General features: G+C 34.5%; 1 protein-coding gene across 5 annotated transcripts in view; it reads right to left on the bottom strand.

Annotated features, from left to right (window-relative positions):
- The window catches only part of ASCC3 (activating signal cointegrator 1 complex subunit 3), a 298,713-nt gene that overhangs the window by 123,888 nt on the left and 146,978 nt on the right, over nucleotides 1–27,847 (bottom strand). For 4 of the 5 annotated variants that reach the window (XR_005933537.1, XR_005933536.1, XM_030038284.2 and 1 more), the window contains exon 14: nucleotides 9,465–9,599. Coding sequence is in view for 3 of the 5 variants with exons in the window: in XM_030038284.2 (XP_029894144.1) it covers nucleotides 9,465–9,599 (135 nt within the window). In the remaining 2 variants the exon portion in view is untranslated. Of the gene's footprint in view, nucleotides 1–3,369; nucleotides 5,236–9,464; nucleotides 9,600–27,847 lie in introns of those variants that run through there. The other variant, XM_041127312.1, reaches the window with a different exon arrangement.

Genomic DNA, 27,847 nt, shown 5'->3' with positions numbered 1-27,847 from the left:
GTTTTTGATGTAACAATCTGCTAGCAACAAAGAGGTTTCTGAAAAAATTAGGTTGTTTAAAAGATTTGGCAAATGTAGGCAAAATTATAATTTTACTTTGATAAAGGTGATATGCAATGGTATCTGTACATTCTAAAGCATAGCTGTCTGTGGTTTTATACTATACAATGTTTTTCCCCAGGACAATGATTTCCAATAAGCAGGGCTTCTTCTGAATCTTGGTTGACTTTTGAAATTCCTGTTCAAAGGAGCTTAAGATGAATTCAAAACAACCTGAAGATAAAACTAAATGTTGGAGGTATCAAAGCTTCCACATATTCTGGCCTCCTACTATGGAGAAATGTGGATAATATAAAACATATAGAGGATATGCTAAAAACCAGAGACTAACTATACATGTAATACCACTTAAAACAGTAAATACATGGCAATAAACATTTGGCAGTTCTCTGGGGAAAAATCTGCACAACTTTCCAAAAGTAGGCTTAATTACTTTTTAACCTATTTTGTTTTCTCCAAAGCACCTCCCACTCTCAGTATGTGGTATTAACAGCCTGTGGATCAAATTCAGTTCACTCTTAATGGTTGCTTCTAATTGCACTTTTATTTAAAAATTTTAAAAGTGTGCACTCATTTTACTCCTTATTTCACAATTCATTTTAACTAGATGTCATTGCAAGCTTCAGCACAAAAATGCTTCTGTCCAGTTCTGATCTACTCTATGTATTGTGCAAATAAACTAAAGGAATAGTTAAAAAGCCCAAACAAATTTGCCTAAATTATGGTATTTGGGGGAGTTGGAAGTAGAAAGTGGATGACAACTGAAACAGTGAGCATACGTAGCTAAACCATTCCATAAATCATAATCAAACTAAACTGTATTTGGAAAGCTTTCTTACTTTGACAATAAATGAAATTAAGAATATGAACTGAATTGAAATTTAATATTTTTCTCCATCTGTTAAGAAAATTATGTTTTCTAAATGTAAAACTGAATCAAGCATCTAAATGTACCTTGGAAAAAAAAATTTGAATGTTTGCCACAGTCTGGGTTCAACAGGAGGAAAACTATCAGTAGGTAAATGAACAGAATATTTCATGCAACAGGTGAATTTATTTAATTGCACTTACTCTAATCATGTTTTTAAAGAGACAGTGTGAGAGAGTTTCCCACACTGCACTGATTTTTTCTATCAAATTAGGTATTTATGAACATGTATTTTTCAACTATGACAGGCAAAACCTTCAATTTTAAAAAATTCACAGTCTAAAGATATCCTATATATTTATTGTTTTACAATATAAATACATAAATTCACATGAATCCTCAGGAAGCAAAAGAAGCATAATGATATTCTGAAAGAAAAACATCAAGCAACCCTAGAAGAAAGCACATAGATTTATTCTACAGGATAACTGTGAACTACGGATTTTGTTCTGAATTTTGTTTCAGCAAAGGCAACCACAAAGGGTGTTCTGTGATGGCCCGCATCTTTAAAGCAATGACCAACCACTTAAAAAAGCCCCAACGTTATCTCCTTCATTTACAACCCCAAAGAACAGTACTTTGAGACTTTTGCAGTGATCCTTTGTAAGTCAACTGTGATGCTAGAGAAAAAACTAAAATTGAATACGATTCACTGCACCTCAGAAAATTTACTCTGTTTAGTTCCTGTAAAAGGAATCAAATATAGTTTCTAACAGAATGTCAATCACTGAACAGTATCAAGTCTGTTTGAGAATAATGTAATTACCATGAAATACAAAGTACAACTGAACAACAAGTAGCATTCACTGTCAGTGTGCAATGCAGAAACCCCACAAATTCTCATTAACTTCTCAATCATTACTCTTCATTACTAATAACTACCGTAGCTACACTATTTCATGACAAATGAACTCCTAAGTAGACAGGATCTCTTTAAATACTATTTTCTACTCAGCATATGGTTTCCATACTAAGCTACTTAAATTGCATGTGACCAGAACCATTTGCCAGTATGGTCTGGTGCATCCTATAAAGAAAAGGTGCCTGAAAAATATGATTATTGTCTACAGTTTCACTGTGAACATATTGTACAAGATTACACAGTGCAGCCAAGAACTAACTGGCACATCTTGGAAAAGGAATGCAAGACCTAGGGGTCATTAGTAAATTAAGCATCTCTTTTTTAATTTCTTGCCTGGAGCAATCCCTAGGGATTGAAAGCAGCTGAAAACAGCTGATCCAACCAAGCTCTTTGAAGGAGGGCTGAAGAGGGGCTAAGGCAGAGAGCACCTACGCTGACTTTAATATTATCTTATAATTTCTTCTTGCTGGAGTGTTCACAAGTGGCCAGATATTGCCAGCCTTTGAACCTGTTAAATGACAGAAGAAAACATGAAGAAAAGGGAGCTTTATCCTCTCAAGAAATCTTAACGTATTTTTAATATATACCTGAACTTCACTACACATGGTGAAAGCAAGCACTGGCAAAAATCAAAAGTGGGTAGTATGCTGTGTTGCTGAAGAGGAAAGGGTGTAGTCCTGTTTCCCAAACTGGTAAATATGAAAGCAATCATACTGGGTTTTTTTGGTTTTGGTTTTCCCTCCCAAACAGCTTTGAAGTTTTCTTTGGAAAAGTGTTTCTTTACTACTAGCATAGCTATTTGATATCCATATATACTTTATGCAACAATGAGATTTCAAGTTGAAATCATCTTACCCAGGGAAGCTATCAATTAATAACTACTGTGAAAAGACACAGCAAACTTTTTCTTTTTGACCTGGATTACATGTTAAAACATTCTAGCAGCTAACTGAAGGAGATTTTCACAGTCAGAGAAAAAAGAACGTTGCGTGGCTTTTCTCTCTGTCAGTGCCCCAGAATGAGGTTAAAACTTCAGGAAAGACAAGATCACAAATTCTCATGTAAGAAATAGCTACGAATGCATAGGAAAATGGTTAAATATATTATATTTTTAGTATACATTCACTTATATATATTGAAATAAGTTAGTTCTACAGTACTATCAACATTTATGCCAATTTTAAAGGAAAAAAGAATACACATATGCTGACTGTGCAAACTTCTGTGACTGCAGAATCAACCAAACAACTTGTTAGAGCTACTCATTACAGTAAGCAATGTCATAGCCTGACATCAAGGAACCTCTGTTAGCCTAATATTATTCCCATATCCCAGAGAGAAAGAAGTTTCAGTGTATTTTATTCAAAGACATAAAAAAAAATTAGATATAAATCAAATTAAGAATTAAAAACATTCTTTTAAACAATACAAATTTGAATTTCAGTTTCTGTATTTACAAGCACAAATAAAAAAGACATTTTAAAAAATGTATTTACCTTAAGATCTGAATTGACTAAATGCAAATACTGCACTACCTTGCAAGAGGCTGTAATACACTTCATTTAAGGAAAGAAGCTTAATCATATTATAAACACGACAACAGTTTCAAATGATCTTACTAAGCACATTTAGTATTTAATAGGAAATTTTGTCAACAATGAAAGGGGATGCTATAGGTAACACATTATCCTACAGTTAATCAGAGCATTTCCATGGAGGATTAGTAAGAAAACACATTAAATCTTACATTTACAGTGATAAAATCCATTACTGATTTTAACCTGAATAACTCTGAAATTGCTGAAAAGTTGTATACAAAAGCATAAAACACCTTTTTGTAGTTCCTTGAACAAAAAAACCAGCACTGCTCTCAGCTGTATTTGCAACCTCACAGATCATTCTAGAAAAAGGTTTGCTAACCCATTTTGCTTCTAGGAGTCCCATTACTAACACAGCACAGCTTCTGGAAGTAGAACAAATATTCATGAGGCAGCTTTCCAGTGATAAACAGGGTAAAACTAAGCATTGTTGCATATCAAGTTGATGCTCATGATAGATAAAACAGAATATATGATCAAGCCCATAGATCAGGGGAAAAAAAAGTCCATTTTATTTTTCATAGAATAGCAGAAGACTGTTACTTGTTACCTCAGTGCTGTAACTATCAGAGCTCGAGAGACAACAACAAATCTGAAATCCTTGGATCAGAGACTGATTTTCAGAAAGACAGTTGATAACAGAATTCAATCTATACCATATATTTTATACTTTGTGATTCATAATAAAACCACTAGAAAAATTCCAGTAGACTGTATACAATGTACAGGAGTATATAGAACTACAAATAGAAAATAGAGCTACCAATCTAAAGCTGTGCAAATACAATTTCTAGAGTGACACTTAAAAAAGTAAATATCACAATAACAGAAATATACATCAAACTTCAAATGTTTTTCCTTTTAAAGGTCAGGAAAAGCAAAAGCAAAAAGGAATTGTTTACTGTTTCTGTCAACTTTTTATTTCAGTTTACAATAGTTAATGCTTAAGTTAACTCTAACATATAGGAATACTGCTAAAAAACCCGAAGGCAACATTTTTCTATTGTTCACAGTATATTTCTCTGTAAACAGACCTCTCCAAAACCTTAATGTCCATCTAAGTAACTCTTAATACTAAATTCCACAACTCAGGATTCATTAAAACAGTAGAATCACTCTATATAGAACACATTTTTCTTTAACCCATCAATTGTTAGGACCACATCATCTTACGAATTTTGTCTCTGACCATTAAGCAGGACTACTGAATAAAATATCCCATGAGAGAAATATAAAGAGCTTCATTCCATTCTCTGAGAGATAATTAGCAAATATTTTTCAAAAGTAAAAAAATATAGTAATAGTAATTATAAAACAAATAGGGAACTTCAATATATGTTTGACATTTAATATAGCCTAATGTATTTGAATACATATCCTCATTTTATTTTTATAGTTTTTTTAATGGCATATCAAATATTAGGTATGTTGTTAGTAAAACAAAAATAAAATGAGGATTTGTTCTGAAATAATTAAATGTCAAACAAATGATTACACATCAAATATTTGATGAATGTTCTCTAAAAATTAATTTCTAATAATTTAAAAACATTTGACAGATAATTAAGAGGATTAGTAAAATTGCTTTCAAATTTTTAAGGCCAGCAAAGAATACAATGCTTTTAACTATTCTATTTTTCAGTTCCTCTTGTGTGTTCAAGTAGCCTTCACTCACACTTGCTCTGCCTAGACTAGGACATGCATGATTTGGGTATTACTTATTCTTGTAAGTCATACCGAGGATTTCAGATGTTTCTAAACATCTTCTTCATCCATTACAGTGAACACTGTATACAGAATACAAAATAAGGATTGTATTACATTATCAAGAGTATTCTCTGGCAAGTATTGCTAAATTTCATGTCAAATGAAATGGCAAGACTGAATGGCCTGCAGTCTGGTAATTTTGGGAACTGTGCCAATAAACACCCCTTTATACAAGATAGCTCTTGTCAGACAAACATGATATTATCGTATGAAGCTTAAATTAATCACTATGCACCACACAGAATTGCTATAATACAGTTAGACTTCTGTCAGAAATTCCATTTATATGGTATGGCACTGGGAATTTAGTACTATATAAAATGAATTTCACTTATTAAGGAGATTAAAATTAGGCAATGATGATCAAAGAAATTAATTGTATATAGAAACTTTGACTGACAGAATGTCTAATGAGGTTCTTCAGAGATCCAATTTGGCCCATGGATATTTCATATTTGTACTGGTGATCAAAAATTTAAAATGTGATCTTGTGGATTAAAGGTATAGTTTGGAAATCAGAAGCACTCTGAAGGAATGGTAAATGCTTGCAAGAACAGATCAGTTTCACAGTGCTGTTTGGCTCACCTACAAGATGAGCTTTGAGATATTTGGGAGCAAAGAACCTAGGTCATGTTTTGAGAATGGATTTTAAAAAGAACCCTGAAAAGCTCTTACAAGTCATGTGTTTTCTCATGTTAATACTCAATTTATTGCATAAGATGTATCTGATTTATAGTCTAAGGCATAAGAACTGCTGTGCCAGGTCAGACTGAAAGTCTGGCTAGAGCAGTAGTCTCTCTGAACAGCAACTGCCTAGGGAAGAGTATGTATCAATGCTCTTCCCAGTATATTCTCCTGGCCACCAGAAATTTGCCATTAAGAGACTTACTGAGTAGCTTGATCTACCCCTAAGAACAGTTTGTATTATTTATATGAATAAGAACTTTCACAGTGAAAAAATTAAATTAGTGAAGAGAACCAGCATTAGATCCTAGGTCTAGAACAGTAGGCAGGCCAATTCAGACATGAAGAATGACACGCACAAAGGCTATATACATGCTGGAAATTGTTGCTGGGGCTCAAACAGAAATTCGGGCCTTGCTCAGTTCTCTACATCACATTACAAACATTTCACAACAGCTGGTCCTTCTTGTCCACAAAAACTATGAAACCATTAGCGTGTCTCTGCAGTGTTTCTACAACTCTGACTTGTTCTGTTCAGAACCACACCTGGCTGCAATAACAATGGGGTTTTTTTGACAGTTTTAATGGTAGAAAACTGAACAGTTATAATTCCTGGTTACAGTCACTTATGCCTATACATGTAGGCTCTGTCTGTACACCTATGTGGTACTGAAGTTGCTATCTTAGCCAGTAAATCTCTCCAATATTAGAATTACCAGTGGAGGAGATAATTTCTACACTTTCAGGTTACCTGAACATAGATGTGTATTGCACATGCTTCAGATAGTGCTATTCCAGCCTTAGGTGTTTAATTACAGGATGGATTTATTGGAGGGGGAGGGGAAAGTTAAAGGAAAAACAATCTCTTTATATCCAGCTTGATGTCACTGTGCCTTGTGTCTTTATCTGTTACACTTCAAAATCTTTAGAAATTTTAGTGCAGAAAGTTCCTAAGACAAAACATGTGATTATAAAACCCTTTGGTAAGATGCACGTACGTTACTGCTGTTAGTATAGTCACTTCTGTTAGAAATATTTACTGCTAAGAAAGAAAAAGAAAATTTAGACTGAACAGTAATAGTTTTAATAACAAACCTCCACATGCTCTAATCACTGAATTCTTTGGTGTACTCATAAGTCTGACAGAATATAGTCTCTGGCTGTATTATAGTATGTGAAATGGTTCTTCACAATACCACTCATGCTTCTTCAATTACACTTTATAACATACAAGTCCCTAAACCTTTTGGGCAAAAGAAGCATTTTTTGCTATTGTAATAATGTGGAAAGTAGTCAAAAGGATCAAAGATTCCCATGAAATATAAGAGAAGAATTCATATGCTTTTAATTACAATGAAGGCCAGTTTGCTTTATTACAAAAGTTAGAAGACTTCTGTAAGTATCTTCTAAAACAAAGTCAGCTTCTCTACAATCTTTCGCACAGATCAACATTTGGAACTACAATCCTCAAACAATTCAAAATTTGATTTAGAACAGATGCTGGGATTCATAACAAATGTATGTGTGCTGCGGCGGGGATGCAGGGGACAAAAGAAAGAGCAGGGAAATTTCCTATTTTACTCAGTATCTCCTAGATTTCAGTGTGATGCATAAATACCCTTCGAAAAAGAAGTTATTTCAGATATGCAGACAACCAACCTATAGGCCATCTTATCTACCACTCTCTTAATTTGTAATATAAATACTACCTTGAATCACTATCCAAGCACAGGTGGCAATAATGGGTATTCCAAATAGGTTTAGAACATTTCTTTTCTCTGTGACATTCTTGTGGTTCTCATCAACATAAGAATATGCTTTCTAATTCATTAATCCCAGAATGAAGAGAAGAACTAAACATACAGCAGTAGTTTTCACCGAAATACAGAGTAAGTTGGACAAATACTTTGACAGATACCTCACATAATATGCACTGCTGAAATAAGCATATAATTTTTCCGAACTTCTTTAGCAATAATTTTGAGTGCCTAAAGAAGCAGTGGTACTTTCAATAGCTTCAAATATTTTTTTTCTGTATTAGCATTAAAAAACCTAATATTATTTTTAATAAACTACGAGTTTCACATTTGGTTCTAAGAATTCTAATGAGAAAAACTTCAGCGTTAATTACCACTGTTACAGTAGAAACATGGGATCTCTAGGTTCAGGTTTCATGTTATTTTTATAATGCAGCAGATACTAACATCCACTCGAAAAAGAGGGGCTTTTTAATATGCTATTTTATGAAATATAAGGACATCAATTTATAAATTAGCATAGTTTTCAAAATATTTACTATAGCTCTCAGAAGCATCTCGACAGAAAGAACATATTTGATCCTGATTTTAAATAATCTTCTCTAAACCAGAATTTTCTCTACATTTCAGAAATTTGAATTTACCAGCTGTAACATTTATGCTCCATTCATAATTAGTAAGTCTGAATGAATCCTTTCCCATTCTCTTCAGAGGTATGAAATAAGGTAACATATTTATTACATCTAAGGACAGACACAGACTCTAAAGCCCTCACAAAATTCCTAATTCACAGGGGCACAAAATATTTAAGAGTTTATCAATACATTTGCCAGTGAGAGAAGGTATCTTATACATACTTTATACTTTCTACAATGAATAAGTATCTCCTTTATGTTCTGCTATTTAGTTGGGGATAGAGAAAGAACATTATTTTTCGAGGAATATTAACAAGACACTGTTAACTCTAATCTTTAGACCTCAATTAATATCACCAAATGTAAATGTCATATATAACACTGAATTAAGAATTGTTTTGGAAATACCCTCTCAGCAGAAATACTTGCATATTGCTTGAATAGATGAAAAGAAGTCGTTGCAACCAAGTTACTTCTGTATGTTATATATTAGAAAAAAATTTGGAAGGTCAACTAACACAATTCATACAAAGACAGAACTGTTAGAATGCATAAAAATGTACACAGTTTCAGCTGGCAAGTACTTGGCCACTGCTCAAAATACTAGTAATTTATGATCCATATACATATTTTTAAACAAGATCAGATTAAGCAGACTAAACCCTTGTGAGGTTCAAATGGCTTTCCCACTTTTGACTCTCAGATTACTTTTTGATTGCCCACCATTAGTTGATTCATGAGGCAAGGTGGTAAATTTACAGGCTAGGTCAAATCAATACTTTAAGACAGTTTTCTGTCTCAAAGAGTGGACAGTAGCAGATGCTTAGGGAAAGTGCAAAAAGCAGGAGATACATACTCTCCCGAATTGTGGCAATTGGTGGTTTAGGGACCTCCTGAGCTGCAGATTACAGGAAGACTACTGTCAAGCAGTACAAGTTGCATAAAACACAACCTATTATCAACTTTTTTTAAAAAACTAAAAGTAACAGCACTTTTCCTTCACCATTACTCTTTCCCTTCCTCTATTCAATTCAGCAATTCCACATGTCCCTTCAGAGCAAAATATATTTTCCCAGAAGATCAAAAATGCTTCATCTACTCCCATCCTGGACTGTCTTGTAAAAGCATCAATTCTAGGATTGTGAAGACTACCAACGTAAATGATTCACTTACCTGTTTTTCAGCTTGTCCATAATCTGATCCTTGGGGTGACAAAAAGTGACAAATATGACCATTGTTTTTTGCTTTTTCTCGAAGACCCATAGCCGTTCGTACTGTGGCATTTCTAGCATGAACAAACACCATTACCTTAAGACAGAAAGAAACAGCACTGATGAGAAAGTCTTAATCAAATAACGAAAACACTTTAGTTACAAAATATTCCCTATAGGAACAATAAAAAAATAGTTAATACATGATATACTGATGAAAACTAATTTGCTTTAGGGAAATTAAAGGGTGATCCTGCCTATACTGTATTTAATATTTTCAAACAGCTTCTCAGAAGGTTCTCTCTTTTAATTCTTTAGTCTTTAAAAGATAGGGAACAATTGTTGGCAATAAAGAGTTCATTTTCACAAAGTAGGGAGATTACCATTGATGTGAAGAGTTGTGTTATTTGACAGATCCTAAATGATCTGGAAAGCAAATAGAGAGATGATACGTTTCCTGATGGTATGACTTGACTACATGAGACAGCTGAAACAAAAACTGACTATAAAGAACCTCAGGAGGATATTGCAGTCCCAAACCACTGGACAATCAAAGTGAAGAATGAAATTAAGCACCAACAAATGCAAAACACATATGGGGATACAAATTTTAAACTAAGAGATATGATTATGAGTTTTAAACCACATACTATCACTCAGTAAGATACCTTAGAAACACTGTGGACACTTCCCTGAAAATATCAACTAAGAGTTGAGTGGTAATCAAAAATTATTTGTAACTATGTCTGCAGTAGGGTTTGCAAATACAATTGGTTATCATCCAGCCAACTCCACTGTCACTTGATTGTGCTTATTACCATCACATATGGTATCTGAACCAAGAGACAGCAATGAGATGTTAATACTTACTCCTTCAGATATGTATATGGACCATTTAAACTGATACTAAGATTCACTGCAAGGCACATTTAAGATGAATCATGACAGTAAACCCCCTCGACTGGCATAGAAAGGGAAAGTGATTAAATACCACTTAATTCCAGTGTGGTAACAGTTCTGAATATCTGTTAACCACATACTGTTGGGAAAGCTACGCTATAGAGAACACTCTATATTGTCCCCCTAAGTACTTTTTATTGCCCAGGGTCTGCTTAAATTGACCCCACATACTTGGTCAGACAACTCTTTAGTTTGATCAAGTATGAGAATTTCTGTGTTTTTAAAACTCACATATGGAAAAGTTTGAGTGCCTGGCTCTTGAGTAAATGGCAAACACTGTTTTGCAAGTCCATCTAATTTTAATTAAAAATATAACCATGGAGTTACAGGTCTGCTTTAAGGTAGTTTCAGTTGAATTTTAAGATTGGTATTTCAAATTCCAGAGAACCACTGATTTAGTTTTGGCCTTTTGGCATTATCATGCTTGTATCAACTTGCAGTGTATAATTGAATTACTCTAAATGAAACACTGTTAAGAAAGTAGTGGTATTTAGGGTATAATTAAACAAGTTATTGCCTCTGTTCTTAATTTAGGAATTCGTAATTTAATTGTAAATGTATAAAGTACACATAATTTTATATAAAAGTAGACATAATAGTTGTGAATTTATATAAATTATAAATTTATAATAAAAACAAGCAAATTAATTCAGGTCACTATACAGAGAAAATACAAAAAGAGAAACAATGTGTACATAACTGATCACTGGGAGCAATTACTCCTTACCTGTTTTAGCTTATTTGATACATCTTTCCATCATCAATTTAGTAACACTACGACTCCTACAATTATTAGCTTTCATCTGAGTAGAAATATTCTCAGATACATGTCACAGTTAGCAACGTACCAATTTTCTCTAACTTAAAAAAACCATACCGGCAAATTTTTTCAAAAATTTCTTCAAAAAGTAAGAGAACTGCAACATAACAAAAGTATAGTGTATGTCCCTTCTGTCTTCATTAATTGTTTAAGGATTACTTGTCTATTTAGCTTGTTGTAATTTTTTTTCTATAAAAAGCCTGAATAAAAATATATAACTACTCAAACCAGGAATTTCTTTTTATTAACAGATCCACTATGTCTTCTTCAGTGAATTTTCACTTATTATAAATTCTGTGTCAACAGGTTTCACTGAAAAAAATCTTCACTTTTAAAATCAACTTGATTTTATAGTTTACTAATTTGTTTCCTTTTTAAATGGAGTCATATTAACGTTTGTTTCTTTGACAAATGGATTAAAAATTACTCTTGTGAAAATAGCTAAATTCTGAAAGTTGAGAAACTGAAGAAATACAGTAGCGGGCATTAAGGTGAAATAGGAATGGTCTTTTTTATCCAGGTAGTTTTGAAACTCCTGAATTAGGAAGTGTAAAAACATTTGACGGGTTGATTCCTAAAAAAAAAAAAAAAAAGAGAGACACATATATGCACTAAGGAGTTTTATGATTTAACTGCGAAATAGGTTTGTTGATTGGTTTTACATTGTATTTTGATCTTTTAGATTCTATTTTTATTTCAGTCTTGCATTAATTTTGAAATCACTACCTATACCTTAAATCTAATATGGCAACTTTGAGAATGGTGTTTACACAGCATTAATATTAATTAAGTTCAAACATAGTAGACTAATATATTTCTGCATGCTTTGACATAATATTGATAAATATCTTACTGGTTCTCCTGATTTTTTAAAAATTCCTAACCAAAGACCAAACAAAGTGTGGTCTGACTGAATTTTTTTGAGTGGGTGGGAGTTACATGGCTAGAAGGACTAAGCTCAAAGAGAAGCTGCAAGCAGGAATGCTTTTAAAGTTTGAAAGGAACTAATAAAAACAGTCAAATAAAAAAGGAAGCAAATCAGCACACAAGTGTGTATCTATAGCCAAGAAACTTCTTAATTATAATTCTTTATGGATTGTTTAAACAAGATACAGAGAGTCATATTAGCAGTTAACTTCAAACTAAACAAGGTACAGTAAAAAAAAAAAAAGGTAGGTGTAACATTTTGGTGGCCTACACCTGTTTAAAAAAAAAGGGGGTAAAAAAAGCTCTACTGGGAAATGAGAACAGGTAAAACCATAAGTCACTACAGTTACACAAAGTAGAGCACAGACTACTAGTCACAGAAATGTTCATAGTACAAAATAGGTCCTTAACTGAAGAATCTTCCTTTCAATTATTATATAAATGAATAGCAACTGCAATGCTCGCATAGAGCCCATTCCCGCAACTCTAAGTGTGAGGAAAATCCCTCTTAGTTCCAGTCATAATCAGGCAGAACCGTGACGAACTGACACTCTGAAGTCAATTGTCACTATGATGTCCTCCTGGTCCTGCGAAGACAATGATAAGCAACACCAAAAAGATAAGGAAATACTATTTTGAAGACTTAGAAGAAAATTTGTTGTTATTTTTCATGTTTCTTCCCTGCCCTTAATTCTACCTCACCTTGAAAGCAGATGTGATCCAATCTCTTTCTTGGGATGAAACTGTGCAAAAAGTAGTACACTGGTGGATGAAGCAGTAACATTCACTTCTAAATTTTACTAGTCATACAGAAATATTAGAAACTCAACTTAATATGAACTTCTGTGGGAAAATAAAATCTAATAGCTGACACTTTGCTATAGAATATTATACAAACATGTAAGTATATTGTATAACTGAATCTTGGCCACTGAACATTTCTAAAATGACTACGTAGCATTACTTTTGCAATACTTTCAATTAACATACTTTAAAACACATCACTCAATCCGCTTGTACCAGTAGCAAAGAATCTGAAACCTTTTTCAAAGTCTGGCGCCTTCATTTTGTTTGAAAAGAGGACAGACTTGAGGATTAATCTAAAAAAATGACAAAAAATATTATGTAGCACTACGGAAGATTTACCAATGTAATAGTTGTACAGAATTGGGCATGCCTGCAGTCACCTACTTGAGATGCTAGATAAGATACCTATGAGCTCAAGAAATGCAGATATTAAAAGCACAGCTATGAGGGGTACTAGAAAAGACCAAAATGCCTTAAGAAATAAGACCATAAAATAAATTAAATTTAAATTTCCTAGAAAAATGGAATTCTTGGCAGAAATAAAATTATACAGTCCAGGGTACTGGGCAGGGAATTGGAGAAGAAAAAAAAAAAAAAAAAAAAAAAAAAAAAAGAGAGAGAACTACTGTGCAATGCTTACAGTTAAAAGCCCGCAAGAATATTACCACTGTAACTGCAGGATCGCTGATACAATATTCAAAAGCCATGAAAACACTAATCAAAATGCTTATGAGAAACATTTTCACATTTTTTTCATGCTGCTGAGAATGTCAACAGTGCTGGAAAAAGAGTTGGAGCCTTTTACCTAAAAACAAATAAAACATTCCTTTCTCATTACTGCCTGCCATAGTATATGCTCAGAAACAATCCTGGGAGCTTTAGGAACTTTGATAGTAGGAGGCACTCAGTTTAGATGTGTTATGAACTGGAAGACTGATGGATTGGGACCACATTGCACTTTATGCTCCAAGGTCCCTTTACCTTTTATTTTAACCATTATACTCAATAAATTTCAAGAAATTAATAATATTGAAAACTTTTATCTGATATCCAATACTATATATAAAAATAAACTGTAGCCATAAAGAACATCAACATTCTTTTTTACTACATTTACCCAGCGAACTGAGGAGTTAATATTTAAAGAGCAGATGTTTTTGCTTTCAGTTAGCAGAGGCTTGGTACAGACTTGATAAAACTTCAGTTACAATTTCTAAAGCTGCTGCCTACACGCAGCTGAAACTAAACAGTCCAAGTGCAATTCCATACTAGGTTTTCCACAAGAACTGAAAAAACAAGCAGCCTGTTTCACTCTCAGGGGACTGGAAAATGTTTCAAGTGCATCATTAGGAACAGTAGCTAGGCAGGAGAAATAAAAAAACCCAACCCCGGGCATTGCCAACACTGACCTGAAGGAACTTGGTGGGCTACCATGTGAAAATATGTAGAAAATAGGAAGGTGCTAAATTGAGAAGCCAGTCTCTAACAAACACAGTCTGTATTTAATCTTCCTTCTTACATTGAAACCTTGCCTGTCGCATTTTGTATGTGAAACAGACAACACTTAATTAATGAATCAAGATCCAGTTTTTACCTTGTTTTATCTAGCATACTCTGATCAAACCCTGGTCTCAAGAATTAACAATTCCATAATGGGATTTGCTGTGAGGTTAACCATTACAAGAAGTCAGAATCACATAATACCAAGAAAAATGTATACAACATTGTTTCCTCATATTCCCATTTCGCAAGCGAAACTAAGGTTAAGTGTATTCAGTATGTGAGTGTGAAACTTAACATGTGAGATCACACTGCTTACTATATATGACTTGATAAACTCAAAGCAGAGCTCCTATTAACTCCATTGAAGCCATGAGCACCCAATACTCTTAATCATCAGACCAATGCTTCCTATGTCATAATTCTCAAAATTTAGAAGCCCTGATGAGTATGTACTCCTGAAGATTTTTATTTCACCATCTTCAGCTTCTGTAACATCAGAGAGAAACTGTCAGAGGCAGGGACAAAATTGAAATTTTCAGTGAAGTGTTTCTTTGTCCTACTTAACAGACCACCTCTTCGTTTTCTATTATTCTCTATTGTACCCATCACACGATTTTAATCTTCTGGAATGAAGATGTGTCCTGACACAGAACTACTTTAACATATTAAATCTCTTGCGCTAAATGAACTAAAAGAAATAAAGGTCTAATGCATAAAAACCATCAGAATATTCACTGGTCAAAGAACACATTTCATATTCTCTTAACAGTTTTTATATGGCTGCTTCTTCTTCTTACAGAATCCTTGTATGACAATGTCTGACAGCATAGCAATCATTCATTCAGAAAGACATAAGACTTTCTTATGCAAAAAATACCTAAGAAACAAGCATTGTATAACTGTCCTCTACTCGGAAGCCTTTCTACAGTTCTTATAGAAAGATACCTATTTTTCAGATGTGTAGCATGTTTTCTTTATGAAATTTACCTCCTGCTGTTTTTAAACTAATAACGCACACTCGAATTCATTGACTTTTATGTATTTCATGATCACATATCAACACCTGACCAAATTTTTAAATTTAAAATGATTGCACAAATTGCTGACAATAAAAAGAACTTCTCAGTGAGAGGTAGACAGACACCAAGTCTGATTAAAAAAATAGACTGCTTTATTAGCTGATTTGGGGTACCCAATCTTAAGGCTAATGTTTACTTACCATCTCTGTACATGACCAAATATGTTTGTAAAGAACCAGCCCTAGCTAAAAATTGACAAATAACATCTTGTTGAATGTTTTTCCCCCAATGAAGTTGGTAAGCATTTACCACATACGTTGTGAGACAGCAATATAGTCAAGAGGGTTAATTTAGCCTGTCCTAACTGTGTCAGAGAATATTATATTTCAGTGGCAAAATCTCTGTGCATTAAATTATGCAAATAAGTTAGGAAAAGTAATTTAGAATAGAGAGAAGCGGTTCCACAGCTACAAGCTGTGTAATTAGATCTGTACTCTGCAGTTCAAAGCTAGCTCTGGTGTATATAGCCTTAGCGCTGAAAGCGTCTGCTGCTGCTCTCCTGAAACCAAAGCTTTTAAATAATAACAAATATACCAGAAAGGAGAAAGCAAATGTCTCTAGCTAGGTTACCTCCCCAGAATTTTCTTAAAGTATGAAACAACTCAAACATTTTCACCACAGACTTTGTTTAAACTTCACAACAGGAAGTGCTTGCATCCCCCAAGTGTTGCATATTCCATGTTGTAATCTTTCTGAAACAAGTTAGTGCATAGCCAAAGCACTGAAAAGCGTGCTATTATTCAAAATACCTGCAAGAACTAGTACTTTTCTGTTATCAGAGACACATAACTAGACACTAGTAGGACTTTTATTTTCACTTAGAGGAGAAAGAAAAAACACACCACATATACACGTAACAAAAGTGTCTAAAATAATTCATGAAAATTTATAGTTGGGTACTTGAAATCCCTTGAAACACCTTTCTTCTGCCTTGGACAGTAAAGATGCTTGCGCTAACTTTTGCTACTGGAAAATGTCTCTTTCAAACTAACATTCTCTATAACTCCAAAATGGTGCATTCATTGTTCTGGGGAAGCACACTGACTCTTTCAGGTATCTTTCCATCTTTTTATTAGAGTGCTGGTCACTCGAATGCTTGAGTTCGGCATCTTTGTTTTACTTCACACCTGTCCTTGAGGACTGAAGGCCTAGGTTTTGCCACCCACTTTGCATCACATCTTTCAAAGAAATTAAGAGGTAAGAATGAATTTATTTAATGTAATGTTGATATTAATTATGTAGTTAAGAGACAAGTATATATACTTTATTTTAGCTACAAGGCATTGTTTGGCTTCACCCAACTAAATCCTTGTAATATGTTCTTTTACGTGGTATACAGTTCTTGACCTGGGTGTTACTTCTACTGAAAATTAACCGTTAGGGATATGGCTCAACAGATCAATCTATCCAACCATTTTCTCCCTTAAGGTCAGCATGAAATCCCCTTCAAGTATTTCACAAAACTCAATTCCTAATGAGGTTTCAACACTTCTCCCCAAGGAGCGCTGACTGCACCTATTTATGTTAAAACCATCATCCTTTGCAGTTCATTAAATAGAACTATCTCCTAGACTAAGTACAAGTCACTAAGGTCTAGCCTCACTCTAAGAAATAAAAAAATTGTTTCTCTCGTGTGTTGTGATTTCTCCCCAACTGCCAAGATCAGGTTGTGTCACTTACTAAGGCAACAAGAGAATTTGAATTTACTTTCTAATTATTTTAATTCATTTTAGTACATCTTGTATTTAAAAGAGATACTGCATGTGTATTAAGATCTTCTTTTACACTACAGTAAATTGAAGGATTACTACGCTGCCTACAAACTAGTTCTAATGAGACATTTTATATATCCTTCCTTTTGTATAGAAAATCCTTCACAAGTTAAAAGCAGACTGCATTTAGTAATCACATAAAATTAAATAATATACATTAGAATACAGGAATTTTCATTCACGCTTGAGGGGTCAAAAATGCCAAAAAAATTCAGCAAGAGTCACCATAAAAACATATGTACATTCAAGAGAAACATTCAGCAAACTGTTGAAGAACAAAGCTACACAATACCATACAATATTTTAACAGAAAATATTAACTAAAGACAACAACAAAGAAATCTATAATGCTGCATCAGCTAATCAGTACTGTAATGTGATATATTTTGAACTCTTGATAGATTACCATTAATTGGTGTTGCTACTAAGTTTTGATTTAATTATTCAAATAAATTACTGCTGATCATCCCTGTTTAAACAAAAACTAGGATTTTTGAAAAAAAAAACAAAAAACTCTACAGAAACTAATTAAAAAAAAAGCTATTTAACATAGCTATTTATCTAATTATATATCTATTTAGATATACCAGCTTTTAATAAATCCTATTTAGTTTACAGATATTTTTACTATCATAATGTGCACTTGCTCATTCATTTATCTGTAATAATAGTACTTTTTAAAGACATCTGCCCTATAATTTCAAATTTTATATTTCTTTTAATGTGGAAATCTATTTTTTACTTAAGATGTACCCACCCTAATGAATATTATATCGTACAGTCCCATCTCGTTTTTATTATTACTCATGAAATTCTATGTAAAAAGCTATGGTAAGGACATCATATTGGAACTACTTTCTTAATTTTCTTCCTATCTGCTCTTTCTTCATTTAGCCTTTTGTGTTCTAAATCTACCCATAAAAAAGGCTCTACTATCGTACATTCTGAAATGCTACCATCTTTGTTATTCTTAATTTTCATTTCTCTTACAGTTTCCTTCTTGATGCACCTCCCGCTCTGCCTTCTCTGACTTGTTACAAACTTTATTGTTACAACTCTATTCTAATTCTCAGTGTAAACTTAGTTGCTCCTGGTTTTAATTTCCTTTTCCCTTGTCCTTCCTCTGTCTTTGTTGTACTGTCTCTAGCAAAAGATCTTCCCACTTAACCACAGACTTTTAAACACAGAACTCGTGGAATTATTACCATTTAGTAAACTTTGTTGTAGGTGTCGTAAGTATGTAACATCTTTGGTGGAAAAGAAATACATTTGGAATAGTCCCAAATAGTTCCAACAATACATATATTTTAACATATCTTTTTCTTGTTTCTATATAATTTATAGGCATTCTGAAAACTTACTGTCTCAGTGATTTCCAAGTGGCAGGAGATGATGTAAATGGTGCGCAGAATCCCCCATGAAAGGTAGATTCCACCACCAAAAATGGCGTTACTACTGTTAGTTATTAAACTGACTTTTTAGGGTTATATCTAATAAGACATTTTAGCCTGGGGTGATCAAGGAATTTTCCTTTAACTAGAAGTTGATAGATTTTCTTCCTCATCTGACTTTTTTCCCCTTCATTTTAACATTATAATCTCAACTGAGCTCCTGCTAGTCAGGTTACAGACATGATTTTCTTGTCCTTTTTGAAGATAGGGATGACGTGCTGTCTTTCAGTTCTCAGGAACCTCCTCTGATCATTGTGGCTTTTCAAGGATTATAAGTGGCTCTGCAATGACATCGGCCAGCTCCTTCAGCATGTGTGGCTGTCTCCAATCAGGTTGCATAGATTTATGCAAGGGTAAGCGTAAGGATAAGTCTTTGCTCCGATCTTTCCCATTTGTCTCAGAGACCCTGGGATTTCTGTAGGCAAATCTTACCAGCAAAGACCAAGCTGAAGAGGGCATTGAGTAGCTCAATCTTCTGCATGTCCTTTGTCACCAGGTTTTCTGCCCCATTCAGCAAAGAGACATCATTTTCCCTAATCGTCTTCTTGCTGCTGCTGTACTTGTGGAAGCCCTTCTTATTGCCCTTTACATCCCTTGCCAGATTCACCTCCAGATGGGGTTTGGCTTTCCTAATCCTAATTCTGCATGCTTGGACAGTACCTTTATATTCCTCCTGGGTTTCCTGTCCCTGCTTTACCCTCCTGTATGCTTCTTTTTCATGTTTGAGTTTTGTCAGGAGTTTCTTTCTCATCCACGCTGGCCTTAGGCCACCTTTGCTTGATTTCCTGCACATCAGGATGGACCGTTCTTGAGCTTGACAGATGTGATCCCTGAAAATCAACCAGCTTTCCTGGACAACCTGCCATAGGATTCTTGCCAGCAGATCCCTGAAGAGGTCAAAGTGCTCTCCTGAAGCCTAAGGCTGTGGTCTAGCTTTTTGCCTTGTTCTCTCCATCAGAATCCTGAACTCCACCATCTCATGGTCACTGCAGCCAAGGCTTGTCCCAGCATTCACACCCCTAACCTGTCCTTCCCTTTTTGTAAGTTCAAGGTCCAGCACAGCATCAACCCTCATCAGCTCCTCAAACATCTTTGCTAGGAAGTTGTCATCAATGCATTCCAGAAACTTCCTGGATTGCTTTTGCCATGTTGTATTGTCCCTCCAGCAGATATTGGGGTGGTAAAGTCCCCCAGGAAGACCATGGATAGTGAACATGAGGCTTCTTCTAGTTGCCTGAAGAAGGCCTCATCTACTTTATTCCTGATCAGTGGGTCTGTAGCAAACTCCCACAAGAAAGTTGCTCATCTGTCTGCTGGCTAATCCTCCTCTTAACCTCTCAGCTGGCTCATCATCCATCCCTAGGCAGAGCTCCAGGTATCCCTGCTGAGCGCTCACATACAAGCAAGTTTCTTGCCATCCTGGCCTGACCTTGCTCAAGAGCCTTCTTCCACTCATTACAACACTCAGTCATGTGAGGTATCAAATCACATCTCTGATCTCAATACAATTTTATCTCAGCAACTGGATGCAGACCCCTAATTTCTCCTTTTATCCCCATCCATATGCTGCATGTAGCAGTACATAGGCATTTCAGAGAGGCACTCAGTGCTCATGTAAAACACGACATTGTATCTTCTGCCACTAAGTAAAAATGAAAGATATAGGGGTTTGGTGTCATTTCCGCTCAAAGCTATGGATGAAACAGTTCTGGACCCATAAGTTTGACATTAAGCCTCTAGCATTAAAATAGGAGACTCTGATGGTATCAAACCTTTACACTGAAGAACAATCAGTGTGTATGCAGCAGCATTAATAGGAGGATGACTCTGAGTAAAAAGTACTTGCCCATATGAAACTTCATGATTCTTCCTTTATACCTATACAACAGTTATACACATTTTCCACTAACGTATGCTGATTGGTTTGTCTGATTTAATTTACATTAGGAAGCTCTAAATTATTAATTACTTTAACAATTGCAAGCACTTGTGTTTATGATCTTTTTTTATTCTATTTTGAATTATATTAGACGGCCTATAAAATAAATGCTCAGTTATGGAATCAATGCTTAAATATGGATTATAGACACTAATGGAAACCTGTTTCAAAACAGTATAATGGGATCTATGCTATCTTCAATTTGTAGCATTAGCCAAATGTATGACAAAATGCAGAGGAAAAATGAATAGAGTGAAAATTAAAGAAGAGGGCAAATTACTCAATAGGACAAACAATACTGACTCCTACAGGTAGTAGAAATTATTCTGAACTCTAATTGACAGGATAGAAATAGAAATATCTATTCTTGTATAGAAAATAAAGCAAGAATAGCTAGTCTATTACTATGCAAATATATGTCATTAGGCAGCTAACAACTGCATTTTTACAGATGCCAATGGACTTGAATGACAATTATTATTCGAAATTATAAGCAGCTTTTCACTGCATCTTTTTTTAGAAAAACAAGATCATGCAATGATTTGTTTCAAGCATTTCCCTTTGTCCTGTTCTGACACAAAATATTTTGACTTTGTACAATAAAATGTTTCTATATTATCATAAATTAGATTTTTGACAAATATCACTCTAGAATAAGAGTTGTCATGTCTAGCGTATCTCCTCTTATGTTTCCAAACTATTATACTTACATGTATACCATCCATAATATGAAAAAATAACCCAGGAGCCAGTAATGATAAGCAGTTTCTATTCAGCTTTACTGAAGGAAAGGAACATAGAAGACAATGGTGAAATCTTCATATTTATTCCCATTCCTTTTACTTAAGTAAAAAGATTAAGAAAATTGCCATGTCAACCTCTTTATCTTCCGGTTTTGTAAGATCCAGTAACATAAATAAACCTACTAAACAACTAAAGAGCAGAATGGTCAGGTTTTCTAGCTTATTTCTTATCAGTACTGATTTAAAAACACAGACCTTTACCCAGAAGCTTTTTTTTCTCCTAATCAACAGGTTTTCTGCATCATCAGAAAAGTGAAGAACTGCCTTCAAGTATAAGCAATGTTTTTAATATGAAACTTAATAAAGTTATGAAGAATTTAAATGATGCAATAGTTTGCATACATTAGTAAACAGTGCTAGAACAATTAGAATGTCCCTTGTAAACCCATACCTTATATACCTAGCCCTTCTCAAGATACCCTCTCCTAAATAAGAATATTATAAATACCTCACGATTAAATACATGAGAGTATACAAATGTAACATATTCTGGAGTCATCTCTTCAGTAACCACAAAGAAAACTATCAACTCCACAGCACTACACATGAGAAATCTCATATATGGAAAGTGAACAGAAGTGTAAAATCGAAAGGAATATCCTGATGCATCTTAGTGCCTTAATAAAGAATATTAATTTCCCATCCTCATGGATTCCTCAAAATAACTTATTTTCTATAGCATCCTATATTACTGTATATTTCAAATTAAAACCCACTAATGATATTACTACTGAATTCTCTGGTAACATCTGTTAAAAAGTCTGTGATAAGAATATGGTCTTGGTGGACAGTAGTTATCTTGTTACATTTTGAATAATTTACAGAAGTTTCGACAATAATCAGGAAGTTTATTAGTTGATACTACCTATGACGTTAAACTAAGGACACAGATCCATTTCTTTCAGGGCTACAGAGCAAGAATTTTCAAAAGCTTTGGACCACTGACAATCCTCAACATGTCTTCTGGAGTATCATTTATCCTTGCCATTAAATTCTTACTGGAGAACAATAAGAAGCTGACAGGGATCCACAGACTTAACTTCCCACAATCTTCTAGACCACTGATGATCTGCAGTACTGTGTCTGAAAAACAGCCTTCAACACAGAGCTAGTAAAACTCATCGCATAGGCTGAAAGACTAGTCAAGCTGCCTTTACCACACTTGTAAGCCATACATCTGTAACTTAACGCTTAGGTCATCCACAAAAGGCCAACTGGCTTAACATGTAACTATTTATTACTTCATTTAAATACAATTTTAGGCTCTGAGAGGTTACTCATTTGGAATTAAATTTTATTTGTTTTAATGATTCAATGTACATTCATAATATCAGAAGAATAATAAATCTAAATAGTAGCACTTGCTACCTTAAACAGTTGTATTACCAATACTGACATTATTGTGTAGCTGTGCAAGACTACAGACATAAACTGAATACCTCGTGAAGTCATAATTAATGGAAAGATATTAAATCGGTGCTTCTTGTCTACATAAATTCATCATGAACATCTGAATGCATGTATACAGACAATCTACTATGTAAACACAAACATATATGCAAAAATTAGAATAAGGCACAGATATATATCACATGAACATTTAGAAGGCTACCTAATTGAAGAATAATGGGTTATTATATACATATACATCACTTGTTATGGCATCCATTTCCAGCAATTTCCTCAGCTGTTCATATAGGCAGCTGACAACGTATTAAAAGTTTAAAGCCAAACAGATTTGCCCAGAAAATATAGAGGAAAATAGTACATACATATCATTTGACAATACCATGAAACATCTGGTATATAACATTTTTTGAAGCGTATCTTCTACACAGCACATCAATATAGTTTTTTTAATTAAAGATACAAAGTTTCATTTACTCAGGCATAAGATTATATTAACTATTATATCCTTAAAGTTGAAAAAGGCAGTTATTGTGGAAATGAAGTGCATAAATAAATGATGAAGATGCAGAACGTAAAAACAGTGCACCATCACCAAATTAGTTTGTCTGTGATTTTGTTAAAGAGAACATACATGCAAATGGGCCCTAATTGTGCAAAAACTGAAAAAGAAATTCTACAGAAAACTATCCAAAGAATTCAAGTCTTCAGTTAATCAGCTTGCACAAAAATAACATCTAAAATGATAAGCCATAATTCGGCTATCCTGCCAAACCACTTTACTTTCTGTATTTGCTTATTTTTATATACCTACATACACGTGTGCATATACAAATATAGAAGCAATATATACACATATATGTGCAAATAAGCTACACCAGGTGATGAAGTAGAAACAATCTGTATAGATACAGAGTTACAAAAACTCAGACTGAAATAAACTCTTTAGGCTGCAAGATGGAAGTCTAGAAAAACCAGTCTAGATAAAGAATCCATGTTAACAAATCCAGTAACTTTTCAGAGTTATTTGTCCAAAGTATGCTATAAACACTATGTCACCCAGGAAAAATACTAGGACAAGCTTAATTCTCAAGATACTAAGTTCCAGAGAGACCTCTGAAGAAAATACTGTTTTATTAAATCTTATCTTATGACACAGCTATAAAAGCATTGTCAACAGTTGCAGTAACTAAGCTTATTAAACTTTTATCTTCACACGGCTTCTGCAACCAAATAACAGCTGGAAAACTGATAATAAAGAAATTTAATCCATCATTTTTACAGATGAAATTAATACCTGTCAAATTCACTTCTGACAATTTAATATAATAGATTTAAAATAACTACCCAGTGTTTCTTTTTGGGTTAAGATAGTGTTGTAAGAAAAACAAGATGACACTTCTTAGTACAGCAAAGTTCGAGTCAATTATTGTAAATAGAGAACAATTACAGACAAAGTGAATGCTTTATGTGCAATATATAGCACAGAACCCAGTTTTGACTATATAAATTCAAGTGTAATCTGTTTCTAATCTGTGACATCAAAAATCCTGATTTGAAAGAGTCAAGTATTAAAATCTGTGCAAGGTGATACTTGGAAATTAGTCCAAGATTTTTTAAAAATATATAGCATCTCAACATTATTTCTAATGAACTAAATGCAGAACAGTGGTATAGAACATTTTAATTAAGTACATAAATTCTAATTAATAAAGCAAGCTTGATCTCCAGAAAACTGCATACTAACCACCCAATGCAGACACTAATTAAAAATTTAACGAATATACATGGCTGCATTCTGCACATTAAAAAAAAAATAAAATCCAAATTTCATTTTAAAAGATAAAAGATAAAGATTGTCATAGGTATATCAGATGCAGTTGAGACAATACTAAAAAAGCAAAATGGTGAGACAGAAGCCAGCTAAACCTAAGAAACTAATTCAAATCAGAAGAGCAAAAGCTCAGAAACTAACAAGGTACTTGAAAAAGCACTTTTCTTCAAAAGGTTATTAAGAAAACTGAACTGAAATAACCACAAAATGGCCAGTCTGAAATCACCACTCATAGTGCATCATTGAGAACGGATGGCTTGAATAAGGCTGTTCATTGTTTTAAGTAGTTTTCCTCTGTCCCAGTAGTAAGATTTCCAGCATGTTAATTCTAAAAAGGTTGCCATATCTCCATTGGTTTACAGTTCCTAAAGCCTGTTCCACTCAAGTTAACTGGAGTTGTTGCTATTGTTGCTACATACTGCATTCACTTTTGGATGTTGTGGTGGGCTTTCAACAGCTGTTGACTTTCAAAAATCCAGGTTCTTTGCAACAGACAACCTGGCATCTTTGGCCACCAGAAAAGCTCTTCCTTGCATATTGAAACCACTTCCTGTAAAGCCATGATGTCTCCTCAGTATTTATGTACTACCACCTTGAGCCTCAATGCCTGAACAGACAGCAAGGGCAATGAGAACCACAGAAAGATGTCAGAACTTCCACTGAACGGTCAGTTTTTGCTATGAACTGAAAATACCAAGCTCAGTGAGAAAATGAACTTTCAAGGAGTTTCACTGAGTACCAGACTAGTGCATAGTACTTTCCTATGGATGCTACCACTGGACTAAAAATTAAGATACTCGGGCTGCTCTTCCATTACAATTTCAGTTCAGAACATGCCTTTTGTTGTTGTTGTGGTTTTACCCCAGCCAGCAACTAAGCACCATGCAGCCGCTCACTCACTCCCCCCCCACCCAATGGGATAGGGAGAAAATCGGGAAAAAGAAGCAAAACCCACGGGTTGAGATAAGAACAGTTTAATAGAACAGAAAAGAAGAAACTAATAATGATAACGATAACACTAATAAAATGACAACAGCAATAATGAAAGGATTGGAATGTACAAATGATGCGCAGTGCAATTGCTCACCACCCGCCGACCGGCACCCAGCTAGTCCCTGAGCGGCGATTCCCTGCCCCCACTTCCCAGTTCCTATACTAGATGGGACGTCACATGGTATGGAATACCCCTTTGGCCAGTTTGGGTCAGGTGCCCTGGCTGTGTCCTGTGCCAACTTCTTGTGCCCCTCCAGCTTTCTCGCTGGCTGGGCATGAGAAGCTGAAAAATCCTTGACATTAGTCTAAATACTACGTAGCAACAACTGAAAACATCAGTGTGTTATCAACATTCTTCACATACTGAACTCAAAACATAGCACCGTACCAGCTACTAGGAAGACAGTTAACTCTATCCCAGCTGAAACTAGGACACAGACCTAGTGGAAGAAAAGTTAAAACAGACAATATGTCATTTCAGAGTTACACAGAAAACTTTCAAAAGCAGTGGGAAAACACAGACATTCATTGTCTTAAAAAGGAAAAGAGGTTTCAGAAGACAGGAGAATGCCAAAGGCACTCCAAGTTGAAAACTGTAATAAACAGCCAAAATGGCAAATGAGCAAAGTGCATTGGGTAAGGAACCAGGACTGAAACTTAGACACCTGTGGCTGAAGACAAGTGCAGTAACAAGAGTATTGAAGGTCAGAAAAAAAACATACAGGAAAGTAAGGTGCAGAGAATAAATATAGGAGACCTGTTGAAACAACACCAAGGGCAAAGAGAACACAGGACTTCTTTTGAAGGCTTAAGTAATATCAAAAAGAATCAGCTATGAGGAAAAAAAAAAAAGGTTGCAGAAAGAGAAGAGATGAGTAGTCTGGAGAATGTGGCAAAACCAAGAGAGTTTTATGAGTGCAGTTTGAGGAAGTACTTCCTGCAAAAGCCTTCAAAGAAATTTGGCAGCTCCTCTTCCAACTCATAAAGCAAAAAATTAACAACAAGATCCCAAGATATCTTATTTTGATCAAGAGAGAATGTTCAGATGAGGAAAAAAAAAGGAAAAAAAATGAAAAAGGAAAGATAGCAAACAGTAAGGTTCTGACAAATTCATAAAAGCAAAAGTATTTAAGAGGTGATGGGGACAATGAGAGGAACATATGATCATCTGTTGGTAACCAAGGTAATGGGATAAAACAGCAAAAGGTCAGCAACAGCAGGATATATAACAGATGTGAACCTCTACAACAGCTGTGATGGTCAGAGTCAAAAAGAGTTAATTCCGTAGGATACTAACTTAAGCAACTGAACCTTGGCAAAGAGCAACAGCTCCATATTTCTTAGATAAAGGAATTTAATGTAAAGTTAAAATTTACATGTGATATGTTTCAGAGGGAAAAAAACCCTTAAAAATACTGTTATTTCTCAAAACTCCTAAAAATACTATGTTATTTCTCAAAGCATAACATGAGAAGGGTGTTTTGCCCCTCATACATTATGAAGATAAACACAGTACGATATGCATTGTCCTAAACCGGCTAGTAATGCAAGATTTCAATTTATTATAAAAATGATGTTGATACATATGGTCTTCAGCCACTGTCTTTGCTGATCTTGTGAGGTTCTCTACAGGCTGCCTCAGAAAGGTGCTACCCACTCACTAGAACTTGTCACCATTAGATGCCCTTCTCACAGGGCTGTAAAATGTGAAGAACCTTTTTCAGCTGTGTAGCTGAATTAATGCTGTTAATGCACCTAGCCCACTACTGGTGACTACCTAACAAGAGACAGCTGTAATCATTTTGATGGAATGATGATTTTCAGTGACTGAGCCTTCACCCAATCTTCAAGGGAACAGTATCCCAGAAGATAAATGATGGCAAAAATACTCTACCTGCAGCTGAGCATTGGAGTCATATTCTCTGATGAATGATATGTACTTTCAGCCTGTTTTTTTTGCTTTGTTTAAAGAATCCTTGGTTTATTAAGAGGTAGAAATAAAACTCCAAAAGTGCAAATCAGTCCAAGAGGATCTAACATCTTTTGAGAT

This window comes from Aquila chrysaetos, chromosome 2 (assembly GCF_900496995.4).
Source record: "Aquila chrysaetos chrysaetos chromosome 2, bAquChr1.4, whole genome shotgun sequence".
In the NCBI taxonomy this organism is placed as follows: Eukaryota; Metazoa; Chordata; class Aves; order Accipitriformes; family Accipitridae; genus Aquila; species Aquila chrysaetos.
The sequence above is the reverse complement of the archived record's forward strand: the minus strand, read 5'-3'. Positions and strand labels throughout refer to the sequence as shown.